This window comes from Erythranthe guttata, chromosome 8 (assembly GCF_056151865.1).
Source record: "Erythranthe guttata isolate IM_541 chromosome 8, IM_541, whole genome shotgun sequence".
In the NCBI taxonomy this organism is placed as follows: domain Eukaryota; kingdom Viridiplantae; phylum Streptophyta; class Magnoliopsida; order Lamiales; family Phrymaceae; genus Erythranthe; species Erythranthe guttata.
Window position 1 is genome coordinate 4660437 of NC_142540.1, and position 19902 is coordinate 4680338.

The following is a 19902-nucleotide window of genomic DNA, read 5'->3' on the forward strand; positions in this document are numbered from 1 at the left end:
TATAGCCCAATATCTCATATTTAATTACAGGCTTAATTCCACTTTCCACCCTTGAGATGCATCATTTTGGTACTTTGCACCCTAAAAGTAATCTATGACACTTGGCACCCTCAAAATACATTTAATCGTTCAAAATGCATCTCGCTCTATTTTCCGACCATATTTTTCGGTGTTTGACTAATTTTATGATTGTCAACAGGGGTACTTTTGTCTCTTCATCGACTTTTTCTTTGGGGTGCAAAGTGCTATTGTATCCCTGTTGACAATCAAAAAATTAGTCAACGCCGGAAAATATGACCAGAAAATAGAATGGAGTGCATTTTGAACGATTAAATGTGTTCTCAAGGTACAAAGTGCCATAAATTATTTTTGGGGGTGCAAAGTGCCAAAATGATGCATTTTGATGGTGCAAAGTGGAATTAAGCTTTTAATTCCACTTTTTGTGTTTTTTTGGGTGGAAATTGGAGCGAAATTTTCAATTTTCGCCGATTTTGATTCGAAAATTTTCGATTTTGGAACAATATTTTTCAATACAAATTTCGAAATTCGAAATTCCGATTTTTCCGAAATATTTTGGATCGGAATTGGAATATATATAAGATTTCGATTTCCGATCAGATTAAAGTTCCGATTTTTTTTTTCCGAATATATCAATTGAAATACCAATAATATTATCTATTTTATATTTAGGGCGAATGACAAAAAGACCCATCATATGGGACTTAAATGCACATTGGTGCTCAACAAAAATAGTATCTCAATAAAACTCATCCCCATGACTTTAGTCTAAAATACCCTCCATAATATAATTCTTATCAATTCCATCCATCATGCTCTAACTTTATTAATATTACACATTGACCCCGGATTTAAACAAATATATCACATTAACCCCCAAAATATTTTCTTTTTATAAAATAATTTTTTTCTGAAATTTCTTTTTCCGGACAAATTCCGGCGTTGATTTTTTTTCTCTTAGAAAAAATATTTTAATTAATATTACTGTCTTGGCTACTAAATTACTGTCTCAGACAGTAATGTTACTGTTTGAGACACTAATATTATGAATATTATTTTCCCGAACAGTAATATTATTGTCTAAGACACTTAAATTACTGTTGAAGACAGTAATGTAGTAGGCAAGGTAGTAATATTAGTTAAAATAAATTTTTTAAGAAAAAAAAATTCGAAAAAAAAAGTCAATTAACAGTTAAATTACTGTATCCGACAGTTAAATAACTGCTGGAGACAGTAATTTAGCAACGAATACAGTGATATTAATTAAAAATATTTTTTTAAGAATAAAAAAGTCAATTAACAGTTCAGTTACTGTCTCCGACTGTTAAATAACTGCTGGAGACAGTAATTTAGCAACGAATACAGTAATATTAATTAAAATATTAAAAAAAAAAAAAGTCAATTAACAGTTAAATTACTGTCTTCGACAGTTAAATAACTGCTGGAGACAGTAATTTAGCAACGAATACAGTAATATTAATGAAAAATATTTTTGAAGAAAAAAAAAGTCAATTAACTGTTAAATTGATGTCTCCGACAGTTAAATAACTGCTGGAGACAGTAATTTAGCAGCCAAGACAGTAATATTAATTAAAATAATTTTTTTAAGAAAAAACAAAATTATATGAAAAAAAAAAGAAAAAAAAGAAAAAAAAAAAGTCAACGCCGGAGACCCGGCTGTCAACGGCAGTTGACCTACCGGAAAACAAAAGTTTTCAAAAAAAAAAAAAAAAAGTCAATGCAGGAGACCGACAATCTCCTGTGGTGGCGGGTCAAAATTGAAATTAGGGTTAAAATTGGTTAATTGATGAAATTGGGCTAAATTGTGGTGTAAATCATGAAATTGGAGTTGAATTGAATTTCAATGAATTGGGGGTAATTTTGGTATAGGAAAAATTAGTTTTTTAGTCCTGTAAGTTTGCTAGTTGAGAATTTTAGTCCACCATGTTTTAAATTCAGAATTTTAGTCATGTATTTTTCAAAAGTTGAGAATTTTGGTCATATGACCTGCTATAACAGGTAATGTGATTGTTGGTTGAATGAATTGACATTTAAAATATAAAAATAAATAGATTAAAAATAAATTAGGTGATGTGGCTAATGAGTTGGATGTTTTTGGAGAAAAAATTAATCCTCGATGTCAAATTCACCCAAATAATGACGAAATTTTAACATATTAATTATTAATTTATATATTTAATTTTTTTTGTTTTATATGCAATAAAGAACCACAATAAACTCATTGAATAAAATCTACAACTATATTTTTATGAAGGAAATAAGACTAGCTAATGTTTAATTAATATTTTTTAGTTTTTATTTGATAAAAATAGTAATTAAATTTATATTTATCTAAATATTTTATTTTTTTACAAATCTATATTTAGTGGTTACAATGAAATTGCACCAACAATCAAATTCAACATATAATCGGAAAAAACATCTTTTGTTAAACCTTGTTGTAAAGTTAAATAACATGCACAATCATAATTAGTATAAAAAATCAAATACACATTTACGAATTAACCAAAAAAATAATAAAATATATTCAAAACTCTATTAAATTAAATGTACCAAAAAAGTACTCTAAAGCCTCCAAACGTAAAATACATTATCAAACCAAGAGTAATAAATATCCATAACGAGTAATAAAATATAGTTAATTACTATTTTTATCAATTGAAAACTATGAAATATTAATTAAAAAATAGTTAATACGAAAATGCTTATTTCATTCATCAAATAAAAAAAAATAATTTGATGGTATATTTTATTTCCCTCCAAAATTGTCCAACTCATTAGCCACATCACCTAATTTAATTTTAATCTATTTACTTTTATATTTTAAATGTCAACTCATTCAACCAACCATCACATTACCTGTTATAGCAGGTCATAGGACCAAATTCTCAACTTTTGTAACTTACATGACTAAAATTCTGATTTTGAAACATGGTGGACTAAAACTCTCAACTAGCAAACTTACAGGACTAAAAAACTCATTTTGCCTTTTGGTATATATAAAAGGATTTTCCTTATTTGCAAATAAGTTTGAATGAGCTGGATTTATTTGAAAGACAAAAAAGTTGGATGTCTCTCTTTTAATTAAGTGCTCTTGTCATTGGCCTATTTGTCATTTACCCTTATATTTAAGGTGAACAAAAATTGGAAATTCCGAATTCCACTGATTCCGATCCAAAATTTCCAATTTCAGAACAAATTTATTCGTTCCAATTTCGGAAATTCCTATTTCCGATTTTTTTTGTTCGATTTTTTGGAACGGAATTGGAACTAGTTTTTCACTTACGAAAAAATATAATTTTTTTTACCCAAAGGGTTAATTCCGATCTAAACCGTCCAATTTACACCCCTAACTCCAATAGTAACAAACTTAATTGATGTTTGCATTGCAAGTAGAACGATCAAATATATTACATTGATTATGTTTACAATATTGCCACATCAACATCAAGTTCCATTGTAACTGCATTACCCTCGGTATCATTTTCGTTATCGGAACTGCTACTTGATAGGTCATCGTCATCTGTTTGAGGAGACACTAATTTCTCTTCCAAAATTTTGAGCACTAAACTCATCGGTGGTCTGTCATCTGGATTCTTTAGGGTGCATAAGAGACCAACTCGAATGCATCTCCGCTCTTCGTCATCCACACCACGTGTCCCGATAATGGATTTGTCCACCACCGCTAATTCTAACCCTTTATACCACAAGTCCCATGTCTGGAAAACCTCTATACATTAGTCCCATCAATATCAAAATCAATCATATGTTCGTGTAAGTTGGGAAAATTGTAATATTGGTCATTTATGTTGGTCTACTTAGAGATTTAGTCCTTTAAGATCGAAGATTGAATTGTCAAATCATAAAAGACTCAAGAAGTCAAATTTGGTCAAATTACAACGTTTGATTCAAGACTAAAGTCGCATGCAAGACCCTTGAAATAACGTTATTGAAGTTACAAATCAAATTCGGAGAAGATCAAGTCACTAATCCGAATCTGTTTTCAATGTGAAATTTATATTTGTTCTTAAGACCAGAAGAATCAGATGATTAAATTAGAGATTGTAATTCACGATATTTATCTTGATTCAATAAAGTTTGTTCATTTTTTTCTTATTTGTTAAATTCTCAGACAAGAAATTTATTGGTACACTTACATTGTCAACAAGGGACGTGATATCCAAATCCGCTGTTAGTCTCCTGCCACTCACCATCGCCAGGACTATGACTCCAAATCTGTGTACATCTGATTTCATCTGCACATAGGATTCTGAAGTACTCATATTACCACTGCGTGCACACAAATAACCAAAATAATTAGTTACATCGAAGTGACCTTTTTAGCAATTTTGCTCACAATTTCACCAGCGTAGCTAATGCAATTAACTCTTAGTTGAGAGACAAAAGGTGGGAATAAGGAAATATATGCATCGAACAAGACAACACACAATGCAACACTTACTCGGTTGTCATAGACCTAGCCAATGCAAATTCAGATATTTTAGCGTTCATCTTTAAGTCGAGCAAAATATTGCTTAATTTGAGATCTCCATGGACCACTCTGAGTCCCGAATCTTCATGAAGATAACAAAGTCCTTGAGCAATCCCCATTATGATTTTGAATCGTAGCGACCATAAACATAGGTACAACGTCAGCCGATCTTTACATATGCCTAGAAATAAAAGTATACATACATATAGTTGATTATCAAGTGTTAATCAAGATTATTATAATGAAACTTGAGTTGGTGAAGCACGAACCATATAACAAAGAATCTAGATTGCTTGTGACCGGCATCAACTCATACACAAGCAACTTTTCTTGTTTGTGAATGCAATAACCGAGCAATTTAATGATGTTTGGGTGCTCAAGATTAGGAAGCAAAAGAAGTTCATTCAAGAATTCATCGAGCCCGACTAGTCCCGAAGATGGTGAAAACCTTTTAACTGCAACTAATTCTTCACTAGGAGGGAACACAACCTATATATAGAGAGATAAAAATCGACATCATTAGCGATACAAAAATTTTGGAGTTTATTGCAATTGGTATCCTTGCGTTATATTGAACTTTTAAAAAATTATCTCATGTTATTTTATTGGCATTATGGTTTAACTTTTTCTATCAATTAACATCCCTGTTTAGGGGTTGTGTGGTAAAAAAAATGAAGGGGGGGGGGGGGGGGGGGGGGGTTGGCAATACAATAACATGGGGTATTTTTTAGCAATTCAATATAATATAGGGACTAATTGCAATAAACCCTAAAAGTGTGTGATCTCAAATGCTGATAAAAACTGTAATTATTTCCATGATCATAGAATCCTATGTCCTGTGTGTGGCTAGAGGTGAACAATTAGACAAAAATGATAGACCTTATTGTTAGAATCCGAGAGGATTCTAATTTCGGTTTTTCAGCACGTGTGTGAAAACCGTGTATAAAAACTAGGGAAGTTTCCTTAGTTCGTTTAAACTCTTATTTTGTCATTAATTTATTAAATTGCCTAAGTGTTTTGATTAACAAGGAACTTTCTTGACAAAAGACTTTCATTTGTTTCACAACTCTTCTTCCTTACGTGAGAATAAAAATAACCTAATGGGCTATACATTTGCACAGGGCTCTACTATTCAAAAGGAAGTATAAAAGGAGGAGCATCAACGTCTTTGGAGGCCGTCCCTTTTATTTTGAGAGAAAAATTATTTTCTGCTCTTACGTTGCTGCTCCAGACCTTTTGATCTTAATCGAGAGAAGAATTCAGAGAAAATATATTTTTTCCTCTCGTTTTTATTGCTCCATCGTGATACGGCTTTGTGGTGAAGACACCAAGATTCAACGAGTATCACAAGTTTGCTTCGTCTATATAAAAAGAAGATCGGTTCTTCGGGAGAGGGGCTTAAACAGATCTCGGGAGGAGATCGATCCGCCGACTGAGGGATTCAGCGTTGAAGGGAGTTCAACCGTGCAGAGCAAGGGACGTGCTGCAAATTGAAGATTTATAATTCAGTGTAGTATACAAGAACGGCGTCAACAAAGAGGGAGTCTTTGTATTTTGATTAAGTCCTACTACTGTATTCGTAAAACTAAAAATTAGTAAATTTTATTTGCAGGTCCCCGTGGATGTAGGGTACAATTGTATCCGAACCACATTAAAATTTGTGTCTCGTTTATTTCTGTTTTTACGAACTGCTTCACGAACTGTTGCAACACTTCACGCAACAGTAACGAAAAACTGAATCTGACACAAATAATTTATATCTGCACGAAATAAATTCTAACAATTGGCATCAAGAGCCTGTCACTAGATACACTTAGTGAGATTTTGGGATTTAATTTTTTAATTTGTTTTATGCAGATATGTTTCATCGTGAAGGAGCTTCTACAGTACGACCACCTCTCTTGGATGGATCAAATTACTCTTACTGGAAATCGAAGATGAAGATGTTCATCAAGTCAGTTGATGAACGAGCTTGGCGTGCTATTGTGACTGGTTGGACCCCGCCCATGGCTAAAGGAACGGATGGTATACAAACGGTAAAACCAGAAGAAGCATGGACTAATGAAGAGATATTACTTGCCAATTACAACTCGAGGGCGATAAACTCAATTTTCAGTGGCGTTGGTGACAATCAGTTCAAACTGATAGCATCGTGTGAATCAGCAAAAAGGGCATGGGAGATCCTACAAGTGACGTATGAAGGCACATCAACTGTTAAAACATCTAAGTTGCAGATGCTAGCCACGAGATTTGAGAGTCTTCATATGGAGGAGGACGAGACGATTGCTGATTTCCACGCTAAGCTATGTGATATTTCAAATGAATCGTATGCACTAGGTGAACAATACTCGGAAACAAAGTTGGTAAGAAAGGCACTACGTTCATTACCAGAAAGATTCGCTTACAGAGTTGCAGCAATCGAAGAAGTGAGAGATATCAATACGCTAAAGCTAGATGAACTCATGGGTAAACTGCAAACCCAAGAAATGAATTTTAGAGCAAATATTCGAGAAAAGAAAAAGGTGAAGAATGTGGCATTCCAAGCTGAAGCTTCCCATGGCATCTCACAAGGCCAAACATTTCATGAGTGTGACATTGATGTTGAAGAATCCTTAGCAATTATGTCAAATAACCTCGAAAGCCTGCGTCAAAAAATTGAAAATAGAGAAAATTCATCTCAATCAGGTAAGTCTGTTAACCCTAACAAATTTAAAAAGTTTTCTAATAATGGTTATTTTGGTGATGCAAAGTCTAGGAGAAAGCAATGTCGAGAGTGTGGGGGTTTTGGACATATTCAGGCCGAGTGTGCGAGCACTTTGAAGAAAAACAAGATGTCACTCACCACTATTTGGAGTGATAAAGAGGACAGTGATGAGGATGAGAACAACAAAGGAGATCAAACCACTAACTTTATGGCATTCAGTGGTACTACTTTGATGAGCAGAACCGAGGGAACTGTTGCAACAGTCTGTCCGACAGATTTCAGGTATGATGAATTATCTTTAAATAAGGACAATAGTCTGACTTCATCATTTAATTTTGCAGGTGAATCTGAGAGCAGTAGTGATGATGAAGAGCCAACCCTCGAAGAGGTGAAAGATGTATATGAAAAAATGTACCGGAAGTGGCTTGAAGTATCTGAGGTAAATAAGCGCCTTGAAAATGATAAGCATGTTCTCATAGAGGAAAATAAAGTGTTGAAGGTAAGAATTTCTACTCTTGAACAAAATGTTATTTCTTCTAGTAGAGAAATAGATAGCTTGCAGGTTAAATTTGCTCAAACCCAAGATGTTATTTCTAAGTTTAATACTGGTAGAGTAACTTTGAATGAAATTTTGAAGAAAAATCAGCCGAACTACTGTCGTATAGGTATAGGGGGTAACCAGCTATCTACTGGTGCATCGAAACAGAAAGAAAATCCTAAAAGAAAAATCAATTTTGTTAAGCAATCCACTGTTTCACAGACTGTTGCGACAGTTGCACCAACACAGCCATTTCAAAGAAAAGTTTTTGCTCCTACCTGTCATTTTTGCCATGTTCCTGGTCATATACGACCCAGGTGTTTTAAGTACTTGAAAATGGTTAAAAGAATAATGACCCGCTCACCACTTTCCGCTAAAATTGATCACACTTTTGTGTCGTCTCAAAAACCCAAGATAAAGGTTGATTTAGTGAATAAAACTCAACAAAAAATCTGGGTAAAGAAGTCTGATCTTAATTGTTTATCTGCCATTACTTCTTTAAACTCATGTGATGATTGTACTAACTGTTCCAACAGTTCTGGTGACAAAGCTAGTTTGGGGAATAAAAAACTTGGTAATCTGAATTGTGATAATTTGTATGCGAAAAATAAGTTTATGAATCCAATTCAGCATTCGAGAACTAAGCTTACTGATATTTGTCATCTTTTCATAAGGGGCTTGGTCGAAAAGGGGGTTGTCTCAATTGATTATGCTGCAACAGAGAATGAATTAACTGATGCTTTTGCAAAAACCCTTGATGCACAGAGATTTGATTCCTTGCGAAAATCGCTGGGAATTTATGTTGTTTAATCTGATGCAGTTGCATGAACTGTTGCAACAGTCTGTGTGTCCAGACTTGCAACTTTTAGTGGTAGGACACTTCATATGTTTTTGCATCTCATATAGGACCTGCATTAAGCATACTGCATATGATTGAGACTAATGTGAGTTTGATACTTCGTGTACTTCTAAATTTTGTGGGGGTAGAACTTCACCAATTCCCAAAATGAGTACTTAAAAGGCTCCAACTTATTTATTTCTCTGAATAGTCTTGTCATGGTTGGATGTTTTTATTGGGAAAAGCTGCCTCTTTTAATGAGTGAAAGCTACTCTTGAACTACTATTACTAATATATATATCTACAACCATTTGGTCAGTGAATAGTTCGAAGCCTTTTTGAGTCGAGCCAGTAAATCACGTGGCCGAAAGCTCGCTACAAGACTCAATTAGAAAGCCCAGGGGACTACACATTGCACGGCCAATATAAATTATATATATATGGTCAGTGAATAGTTCGAAGCCTAGTTGAGTCGAGCCAGTAAACCACCTGACCGAACACTTACTACAAAGCTCAATTAGAAAGCCCAGGGGACTACACATTGCACGACCACCATAATCTCGTTCCTTTTATTTGCTATGTTTTTCATGAGAAAAAGCTACCATTAGACGTGTGTGTACGCTACCTAATAAGAGCATCTTTGTGTTTGACTTGGGATTATTAAGTTTGTTGGTTGCATTGGCAGTCGGATTTTTGGGGATTGCGCTTATCGTGAATGTGAAGATAAATCCCATATGTTTTGTTTGTCCATGCAGTATCCTATTCACATATGTCTCTTCACTCATGTTTATTTTGTCATGTTTACTTCTCGTCTTGCATTAGGCATTATTTAAAAAAAAAAAAAAAAAAAAAAAAAAAAGAGAGAGAGAGACGGGATTTTTGTTTATGTGCCGGTTAAATTTAATTTTTTTTTGCAGCCGGATCTATTGAGCTTACTCCTCACATTTCCACGTTTCGTATGAAGTTTGGCAAAGTCTGTAGCCTTTGTTATTTAATGTTGGATTTGATATCACTATCCTTTGATTTTCGCATTGCAATTATCGTGTGGTATTGAGTTTGTGAGTTTGTGATTTTGTGTGCTCGTCGTGTATGGTGATTCTGCTTACTTACTTTCAAAATTCTCTCTACGTTTGATCTTTTTGTTAAGTGTTTGAACAGCTTGCTCGAATCATCAAGATCATTAGCCCATGTTGAGTTATCTATGCATGGTGATTGCCCAGAAATGGGGAGAAAAGAACAGTCAGCGATGGCATGAACACAGGAAGAGTTCCGACAACTGTTGCGACAGTGCATCAGACAGCTGCTGGAACAGTACAGGAATGCAGGGGGAGTTCAGACAACAGTTGAGACAATGCATCATACAGTTGTTGGAATAGTGCAGAAATACATGACAAATAAGGAGGAATTCATTGTAAAGGGAAGTTGATTCTGCTACTGCATATTTTTTATTGTTCTTTGCTTAATTGAACAACTGTACACTATCTGCTGAACTGTTTGATAAACTGTTGCAACAGTTTATATGTGCAGATGTTATTCTGAATTTGCTAACCCTTGTTCATGCATGTATCATATAGTTAGGGGGAGTAAATATTCTGACCAATCAATGCCAAAGGGGGAGAGTGTTAGAATCTCGTGGGATTCTAAGTCCACAACACCAAGTGAAATTCTATGGAGATGTTTATTGTCATTAATTGGTTTAGGTCTTCACAAGAATATAAAAGGAGGAGCTATAATGCCGACGTTATTTGCTGAGTCTCTTATCACGTGGATGATTTACCACGTCGCGTTCCACCGATCTCCATGTCTACCAAGCCAAGTAAGCAAAGGGGAAGAATGAATGCATTTGCAAGAGGAGCTGCCTAAGGATCATGCACAGGGGAGATACACATGCAGGGGGAGTTAACTTTGTTGTGAACCACCTGCCGAAGCCACTACTGTGGGAACAGTTGCTGAAACTGTGGCACTTACTATTGCAGCAGTTGATGCCACTCTTGTTGTTGAAAGAGTTGATGATGATCCTTAGTTTTATTGTTTCCGTCTATCATCTAATTGTTTTATTTTCAGGTATTTGACTAAGGGGGAGGACTTGATTATAATAAATAGATGACAAAGGGGGAGATTGTTAGAATCCGAGAGGATTCTAATTTCGGTTTTTCAGCACGTGTGTGAAAACCGTGTATAAAAACTAGGGAAGTTTCCTTAGTTCGTTTAAACTCTTATTTTGTCATTAATTTATTAAATTGCCTAAGTGTTTTGATTAACAAGGAACTTTCTTGACAAAAGACTTTCATTTGTTTCACAACTCTTCTTCCTTACGTGAGAATAAAAATAACCTAATGGGCTATACATTTGCACAGGGCTCTACTATTCAAAAGGAAGTATAAAAGGAGGAGCATCAACGTCTTTGGAGGCCGTCCCTTTTATTTTGAGAGAAAAATTATTTTCTGCTCTTACGTTGCTGCTCCAGACCTTTTGATCTTAATCGAGAGAAGAATTCAGAGAAAATATATTTTTTCCTCTCGTTTTTATTGCTCCATCGTGATACGGCTTTGTGGTGAAGACACCAAGATTCAACGAGTATCACAAGTTTGCTTCGTCTATATAAAAAGAAGATCGGTTCTTCGGGAGAGGGGCTTAAACAGATCTCGGGAGGAGATCGATCCGCCGACTGAGGGATTCAGCGTTGAAGGGAGTTCAACCGTGCAGAGCAAGGGACGTGCTGCAAATTGAAGATTTATAATTCAGTGTAGTATACAAGAACGGCGTCAACAAAGAGGGAGTCTTTGTATTTTGATTAAGTCCTACTACTGTATTCGTAAAACTAAAAATTAGTAAATTTTATTTGCAGGTCCCCGTGGATGTAGGGTACAATTGTATCCGAACCACATTAAAATTTGTGTCTCGTTTATTTCTGTTTTTACGAACTGCTTCACGAACTGTTGCAACACTTCACGCAACAGTAACGAAAAACTGAATCTGACACAAATAATTTATATCTGCACGAAATAAATTCTAACAATTATAAATGGTGGTGGTGCCCGATTCACCTCGTCCAATTACATTTGAATCGGAGAAGTTATCTGTGCCAGCGACAATTGTATCCCAATCAAACTCGGTTACTTTTACATTTGTTGCACAATATTCTTCCCGGATTTCTGCACTTTTTCATCACAACATTTACTTTGATGAGAGAAAGTAACAGAAATTATATGGAAAAATTACAGTTTTCATTCTTCTAGTTTGCACTGATTTCACTTTGGTCCCCTATGTTTACTAAAATACACATTTAGTCCCTCATGTTTCAATAATTTAACACTTCTAGCCATTTCCGTCAATATTCCTTTTGGTGTGTCAGTTAAGGCAGCGACGGACACGTTTGACTATGTTAACACTAACGAAAACTTGATGGAAAAGAGTAAATGACTAAAAATATTGAATTTTTGAAACATGAGGGACCAAATATATATTTTGTGAACATGGTAGATATGTTGAATCGGTGCAAACTCTTGAGCGATGAAAACTGTATTTTTCCAAAATTATATCCCCAATAATATATTTACGAACAATATATATATATAGGAGATCAATGTTTTTTTTAGACCTGATAATAAGGATGCATTCTTCTTGGATGGACAAAATTTGTACGAAAATGCGTCCCACAGCCCAAGTCGCGATGGCTGCTTATTCACCGACGACTTGTTTTCGTCCTTATAAGTATTGCCATTGCCAGCTTCGAAAAATTGATCCAGCTTACGAGGAACGATAGTTAGCAGAGAGATTATAGAAAGTATAGCAGTAATTGCAGTGGCATTTCTGTAGGCTGTGAAGTCTGTTGGAATATTAGTATTACGGTCTATGTATGTGAGGATGAAAAATAGAAATGTTGGTGCAATTGAAAGAAGAAACATATTCATATTGGTATTTGGATTTTGTTGTAAAGAGCTGAAGGGAAAAAATCGAAGGAAGTTAGGGAAGAATGTAATGGATGATTCGGCATTGTTTTCGTATTTATTTTTATGATTAATTAAGGTCGTTGTTGATTCTTTCATTCTATATTATTTGTTTCAATTTTTTCTTTTTTCCGAATAAAGTACACATAAGACACGAAGTTGACCTATTAAGGAATAGTGCTTCACATGTTGGTAATCACCGAGGCCATCATCTCTAAGCTGAAAATCAAACGAAACTATTTGATACTCGATTTGAGATTCTTTGTTAGTGTTCTGTTTGGTTCATGGAAAATAATGTAGAGGAAAAGTTGGGAGAAAAATTAGAATACGGCAAATGGAAAAACTGTTTCCTGAAAAGAACGAGGAAAAGCGAGAGGAAAATCGGATGTCGCGGTCAAACATCGTCCTTTCACATGGATTTTCATTAGTATTTTTCTTAGAAACAAAGCATATTTTGTGATTTCAACAATTCTACACTTTCATTTTCCTTCGCCTTTTACACATGTAATCAAAAGATATAACAAACATATCGACTAAAAATGTAAGTAAAGGCAAGAGAACTACGTGAATTTTGATTCCTTACCACATAATCAATTTGGCTTTAAATTCAAAATTTTCAAATCGATTTTAACATTGAATTTTAACAATTTAAATGAAAAAATTTAAACAAAAATAGCAGTTTTGAACTCGTGGAGCGTCTTCTAGACGAGACGGGCACATGTCCTAATTGAACAGTGACCTAATGGCCCGACTCGTGACGCGACGAGTTCGAACCCATATATATGCCCACTTCAACCCGAACGAGCATAGAGCAAATTTGAATTCCCCCTCGAACATAAAAATCAAATAAAGGGAAAAATACATTTTCGTCGCAAGTTATCTGGATTTCACATTTTGTCATCAATATTGTTCACAAAATTAAATAGATTTAGTCTCTCATGTTTGAAAATTCAATTCTTTTGATCTGTCATTTTCGTCAACTGTCATTTTCGTCAATTTTTCGCTAGTACCTAATGGAATCAAGCATGTGTCCGTTATTATCTTAAGTGACAGACTAACGGTAAATTGACGCAAATGACCAAAAAAAATTAATTATTGAAACATGAGGGACAAAATGTACTTTTTGAGACCATATACGGTCAAATGTGGAATTAATGCAAACTTGAGGGGTGGAAACTGTAATTTTTCCTAAAATCAGATTTTATTTTATTTTCTTTACAGCTCCTAAAATCAGTTAACCAATCAGACTTGAAGCTTTTTGTTGTATTTAAGATTAAAAAAAATTGACCAAGAAATGTCGTTGACTTTGACTGTGGAGTGATGTATCAATAATTTTGAAAGCTATTTCTGACCAAGTAGTCTCCACTACAATGACAAAAAGACACACAGACTCATACACAATTTCATTTTCTCATCTTATTTTTAATATAAATTAAAGACTCATTACTACTGTTTGTAGTTGAATCTATATTTTGTGTTAATTCTGGTGTGAATTGTGTTTTGCACCCTGAAAATAACATGGATTGACACTTTTCACCATTAACTTTTGAGTTTGTCAAATTACACCCTCAAATTGCATATCTAACGGCAAAATACACCCAACACCTCTCTTTTAGCATTTAAACATTTTTTTTTTTTACTTTATGTTTTTAAATTATCATTTCATTATATTATAAATGAAACACACAGGAATAAATGATTATTTATTTTTGTTAGTTTTTCGTGTCAAACTCGAATTTATATATGAACTTCATAATTTTTGTTTGGGCAAATTACCAAAACCCCCCTAAGGTAAGCCTAAATAACGAAAATCCCCCTCACGTTCTCGTAATTACGAAAACCCCCCTTGACCAACGGTTGACCGAATTTTTTTAACCGAAAACGTGAAATGTCTTTTATATCCTTCTGTTAAATATGTAAAAAATAAAGGGCAAATTACCAAAACCCCCCTGAGGTAAGCCTAAATAACGAAAATCCCCCCTGACATCCCTTTCACTTGATGATTTATTGCTTTTATAAATTTATTTATTACTTTGTAATTTGTATTGATAATTTGATATTATAATTTTTTTTATTCTTTTTATTTATATATTTCAATTGATTTTATTTATCCAGAGGAGTATTCATACGGATTTATGCTTTTAGCTTGAATGATGCATGGTTGTATTTCTCGAATTGTAAAATATTTAATTTTATATATAAAAATAATTAAATTTTGAAATCTCATCCATTGATTTTTTTAATCCAATAAAAATACATTGTACATTCATAATGATTGATTATATTTGGGTTTAATTTAAGAAAAATAAGTATTTTGTTGACACTTATATATTTCATGAAGAATATATATTTATGACCCCCCTCATTAAATAAAATGCTTACAATTACCCCCCTAAGGGTAATTTCGTGTACAAGGGCAAAATTGGTATTATCGGAGGAATATTCGGGAGAATCAAAAAGATTCTATCGAGTTTAACACCGTTGGAGCGATTTGTAAGATGTCTGCATACCTCAGGGGGGTTTTCGTAATTACGAGAACGTGGGGGGATTTTCGTTATTTAGGCTTACCTCAGGGGGTTTTGGTAATTTGCCCTTTTGGTTTTATACAATGCTAGTTTCCTAAAAATAATTCAATAAGCTGTAATTTATGCTCCAAATAACATGCATGTTATTAACATTAGTATTTATGTCACATAATTTACGTGGTTTATTCTAATTTTTTAAACCTGAATAATTAATTAATTGCCAGTTACATTTTAAACTCACATTTTATGTTATTCTAACATTATTCGTACAAAGAATTTTTTGTTTGTCCTAAATTAAAGTCTTTTAACTTTTTTTCTAAAAATACTGAATATTTTAAATATTAAAGTATCATGATATATTTATCTTTTCGTTAAACTCTCACAAACAAACAGTTGTAACTTGTATGAGTGCATTTTGCCATGAAATATACAATTGATGGTGCAATTTGCTAATTCCAAAATTTAAGGGTGCAAAATGCAATTCACCTACAAATCTCCATGACAATTGACAATAGTTTAAATTGTTCTGAATTCTAATTTATTTCCAATAAAAAAAATATATTTTAATCTGATCATTGGGAATGTAACGACAAATTTGCCTCTTTAATTTGTTATTGTCATAAAAAAAAAAATGGAATCTACTGCTAAATCTTATAAAAGATTCTGTGAAAAAGCAAGCCGGCTGTATTCACCAAAATACCCTTTGGAGGAAAACTGCTCTGCTTCTCACTCCTCTCTCTCTCTCTCTCTCTCTCTCTTCATTCATTGCATTTCTAATGCGGTGGTTAAACATTAAATCTTAATTTTCAATTTTTTTTTTGGATAATGTTTATATTGATTCATGGGTTATTAGAAGTGGGTTGTGGTTGATCTTTTTCTTGTGGGATTTAGAGTTTTTTTTTTATTAATTTTTGTTACAAATAATAAAGAAAGTGAATTTTGTGTGGAAGCTAAGTCGACAGAAGATCAATGGCGGAAGTAGTCTTGTTTCTTGATTAACAGACAGCTTTTCTATTCAGTACGAGGTAACACGAATTTTCGATTCCTTCTATTTGCTTGAATTTTCGATTCTTCTGATGAATTATCATTTAAATCATTTATCATTTATTTATTTATTTATTTTATTTCTTTATATATATATATATTTGCCCAAATTGTTTTTAGGATTTTCTTGTGACAAATCAGAAAATAGGGAAAGAAAAACAAAATTAGAGCTTTTTTTTGCATTGATTTGAATTTTGGGTTCGCTAATTAATAATAAATAAGATTTTTTTTGTTGTAACTTGGATTTTGGGTGAGCTAAGTAATAAAACTTTGGATAAATTACGAAAACTCCCGTGAACTTAGGTTAAATAACGAATAAACACCCCCACCTATCCGTAATAACCACAATCTCCCTCTGATTAATTGTTGATCGAGTTTTTTGTGTACAATCTATTATACCTTCTGTTAAATAGGTGAGAAATAAAAGAAAATATCTGAAATTGTATAAAATCTATTCCCCGGAATAAAAAAAAAATCCATGAAAAGTCACCCTGTAAGGGGTTGGTGTTAGACGGACACAAATCTCAGGGGGGTTTTGGTAATTACGAATAGGTGGGGGTGTTTTTCGTTATTCAACCTAAGTTCAGGGGGGTATTCGTTATTTATCCTAAAACTTGAGTAGGCTAAATAGATATATAGATATAATATAGGGGAAAAAATTTCAGTTATTGTATCTGTGGAGATGAAAACTGTTGATAGTGAATGACATGATTTAAAAGGGTTTTTTTGTTCAATACACTATGCCTATGTTTGACCCGGTTTTCGGTCTTTATTCACTTCGTTTCGGCAAAACAAATTAAGAAATGAAGTAAGAAAAAATTATTAAATAATTATGATCTCCGAACTTCGAATTTGCAATTAAAATTGAATTAACTGAATTTTTGTGCTGATTTGTGCTTAAGGCCACTCTAATGTTGTTTCAATTGGCAGCCGATCGAGTTTTTCGAGTGTGAATCGATTTTTATCTGATGGTAAATAACCGTCGTGGAGTTGTCGAAGGACTACCATCACCTTCGACTATTAAGGTATATTATTAAGGTTATAAATAATTCCGGTTTCTCCAATAATTTGTTTATGTTTTCTTTGATCAAATAAGAAAAAAAACCGAACATATCTTAATTCTCTTATTAATGATTGCAGGTGCATGTTAGAATGTGTTCGGAAATACTAAATTTGGTCGTCAGAGTATCGGAAATTATTCCAGAAATCGAAGAAGCTCGTCCTCGAGCTTCAGGTATGGAGGCACTTTGCTCGTTAAACAACGGTGTCGATAAAGCCAAGTCTCTGCTTCAGCATTGCAGTGAATCGAGTATACTCTATTTGGTACGTACCTGCACTACAATTTATCAGTTTCGATAAAAAATAAATAAAAAAGGAGCCTAAGTAAAAATATTATTTTTCCTTCAAAAAAAAAAAAAATTCAGTCGCTTACCGGAGACGCCATCCTGTCGAGGTGTAACAAATTAAAGAATTTATTGGAGCACAACCTCGGCCTAATTTTGAACATGGTTCCGTTAGTGCTGGCTGCCAAGGTAAATAAAAATAAAAAAATAAAAAATTACCGTTCTGATTTTTCATCGTCTCAAATTAATTTGCATGAATTTAAAAAGTGTGTATAAAAACATTTTTTTCTTCTTATTTTTGTCAGATTTCCGGAATTATTCTTGATATAAGAAATGCAGTTTTTTATTTGGAGCCGAACGAAGAAGAGGCCGGCAAGGTATTAAAGGAATTAGTTAATAGATATGGTTCTGCAACTGATTTGAAAGAGGAATTTGCGCTTTCTTCTATTCGGTTCGTTTGTTTTCGACTCCACATTTCATCGAAAAGGGATCTAACTATTGAAAGAAGATCAATTAGAAAGCTAGTTGATAAATCTGGCGAAACCGAACGAACTAAGAGAAAGATTTTGTTGCTCTTCCTTAATATTCTGGACAAATACAGAGGCGAGTAGAACGAGAACGATGTTTCCGATAATATATATATATATATATATATATATATATATATATATATATATATATATATATATATATATTCCTCTTTCTAAATCACCTTATAAATAGCCTTACAACACACTCAACAACATACGCGCGCACACACTTGCACGTAACAAGCAATTATTACTAACAACAATTCTATCTTAGTTATCCCTTTGCAAAATTTCGAGCACTGAAGTGATCGTTGGTCTGCTATCTGGATCTTGTTGCGTGCATAGGAGACCAACTTGAACGCATTTCCACGCTTCGTCGGGCACATGTGTCGCCGTAAGGGTATCTTGTACCATCTCGTATACCGTGTCTTTACTCTTCACGTGTCTTTACTCTTCACCGTCTTTGCCTGAAGATTTCTCCCAATTAATAATCATATCAATCAAGTACGCATTATATGTATATATTTACTCCCTCCGTTTCTTTTTATCTGTTGCTTTAGCCAGTTTTATTTTTTTGCACATTAAGTGTCACTTTAAAGTTTCAACTGTAGGACATTTTTTTTGTCCAACTCTACCCCAACGTTAATAATAGATTAGAGCATTAATAAAGAGAAGTTGGAAAACACAGAGGGGTAATTTTGTCAGATAATATTATTTTCTTCTAAAATCAAGGCTATTTAATATCTTTCTTAATCGGTGCGCATTAACTTTAAACGACATTTAAAAAGAAATGGAGAGAGTATAAAATAGTTCGTAGTTACATAGTCAATAAGGGAGACGGTATCTCAAAACCGTTGTAACAATCCAGCCACTCATCATCGCCAAGACTATGACTCCAAAGTTGTATATATCTGACTTCATTTCCAAACTATACCCCGGAGACATAACGTCGCCACCAAAATAATTAGTTCCGGCTCTGTTTGATTCATGGATTTTAAAATAAAATTGCAAAATCAAATGAAAACAAAAACTAACAATGATGCAAAATTGTTGTTTTTTTTGTTTTCTTTTGGAAAAACATTTTTCTGAACTAGTCCTTTCATCTTTTTATTTAGCATTTCGAGCCTAAGAGTGTACTAAAAAAACGAATTTAAGGAGGAGAAATTGAACGAACAAGAAAGACACACTTACATGGTCAAAAAATTATTAGCGAATCCAAATCTGGAAATTTTAGGGTTCGTCATCGACTCATCCAACAAAATATTGTTTAATTTGAGATCTCCATGTACGACTCTTAGTCCCGAATATTCATGAAGATAAGCAACTCCTTCCGCAATCCCGATTATCAATTTGAACCGTACTGGCCATTGATTAAGGGCAACCAACGACTGCGACCGATCGTTAAACAAGCTTGAAGCTACATAGAATAAGAAAAAAAAACAATTAGTAAATTCGATTTGTGTTAATTAATGATTAATATGATCTTATAACTAATTAAATTGGAGTTGATGAAGCACCAACCTTGCAACAAAGTATCTAAATTGCTTGGGAGCATTAACTCATGCGCAAGCAACTTTTCTTTCCTTCCAATCGAATAGCCAATCAATTTAACGATGTTTGGATGCTCAAGTTTCGGTAGCAAAACAATCTCATTCATGAACTGGCTGACACCGCATACTCCCGAAGAGTGCGAAAACTTCTTAACTGCAAATTCTCCACTAGGTCGGAGCAAAGCCTACACACACACACACAAATTAATTAGTACTTTAATTAATCAATTAGAATACAGTATATTTGAGTAATTATAATCAGTCAACCATCGTAGGAGAGTTGATACCTAACCTCTACTGTTAAGGCAGAGGTCTACGGTTCAAATCCTGTGCCTCACTTACTTTTCTA

The 19902-nt window shown here is 33.7% G+C and overlaps 2 protein-coding genes across 2 annotated transcripts; one reads left to right on the plus strand and one right to left on the minus strand.

Annotated features, from left to right (window-relative positions):
* Positions 1-3393: 3393 nt before the first annotated feature.
* LOC105954931 (cysteine-rich receptor-like protein kinase 44) lies at positions 3394-4705 on the minus strand. The gene is made up of 3 exons (XM_012978616.2): positions 4502-4705; positions 4197-4329; positions 3394-3758 (listed from the first exon to the last, which is right to left on the minus strand). Exons 1-3 carry the CDS (start codon positions 4648-4650, stop codon positions 3465-3467), a joined length of 576 nt encoding a protein of 191 aa, XP_012834070.2. The 5' UTR covers positions 4651-4705; the 3' UTR covers positions 3394-3464.
* An 11063-nt stretch (positions 4706-15768) lies between these two features.
* LOC105954954 (U-box domain-containing protein 5-like) lies at positions 15769-18107 on the plus strand. The gene is made up of 5 exons (XM_012978640.2): positions 15769-16111; positions 17061-17155; positions 17271-17453; positions 17555-17662; positions 17779-18107. Exons 2-5 carry the CDS (start codon positions 17099-17101, stop codon positions 18082-18084), a joined length of 654 nt encoding a protein of 217 aa, XP_012834094.2. The 5' UTR covers positions 15769-16111; positions 17061-17098; the 3' UTR covers positions 18085-18107.
* Positions 18108-19902: the final 1795 nt, after the last annotated feature.

What these genes read in the sequence shown, in the direction of transcription:
- LOC105954954 (XM_012978640.2), top strand. Translation starts at nt 17,099, where the DNA reads ATGGTAAATAACCGTCGTGGAGTTGTCGAAGGACTACCATCACCTTCG. An exon ending in AATCGAGTATACTCTATTTG is followed by an intron (nt 17,454 to 17,554) that starts GTACGTACCTGC and finishes AAAAAAATTCAG; the next exon opens with TCGCTTACCGGAGACGCCAT. An exon ending in CGTTAGTGCTGGCTGCCAAG is followed by an intron (nt 17,663 to 17,778) that starts GTAAATAAAAAT and finishes TATTTTTGTCAG; the next exon opens with ATTTCCGGAATTATTCTTGA.
- LOC105954931 (XM_012978616.2), bottom strand. Translation starts at nt 4,650, where the DNA reads ATGGGGATTGCTCAAGGACTTTGTTATCTTCATGAAGATTCGGGACTC. An exon ending in GCTAGGTCTATGACAACCGA is followed by an intron (nt 4,330 to 4,501) that starts GTAAGTGTTGCA and finishes GTGTGCACGCAG; the next exon opens with TGGTAATATGAGTACTTCAG. An exon ending in TCACGTCCCTTGTTGACAAT is followed by an intron (nt 3,759 to 4,196) that starts GTAAGTGTACCA and finishes GAGGTTTTCCAG; the next exon opens with ACATGGGACTTGTGGTATAA.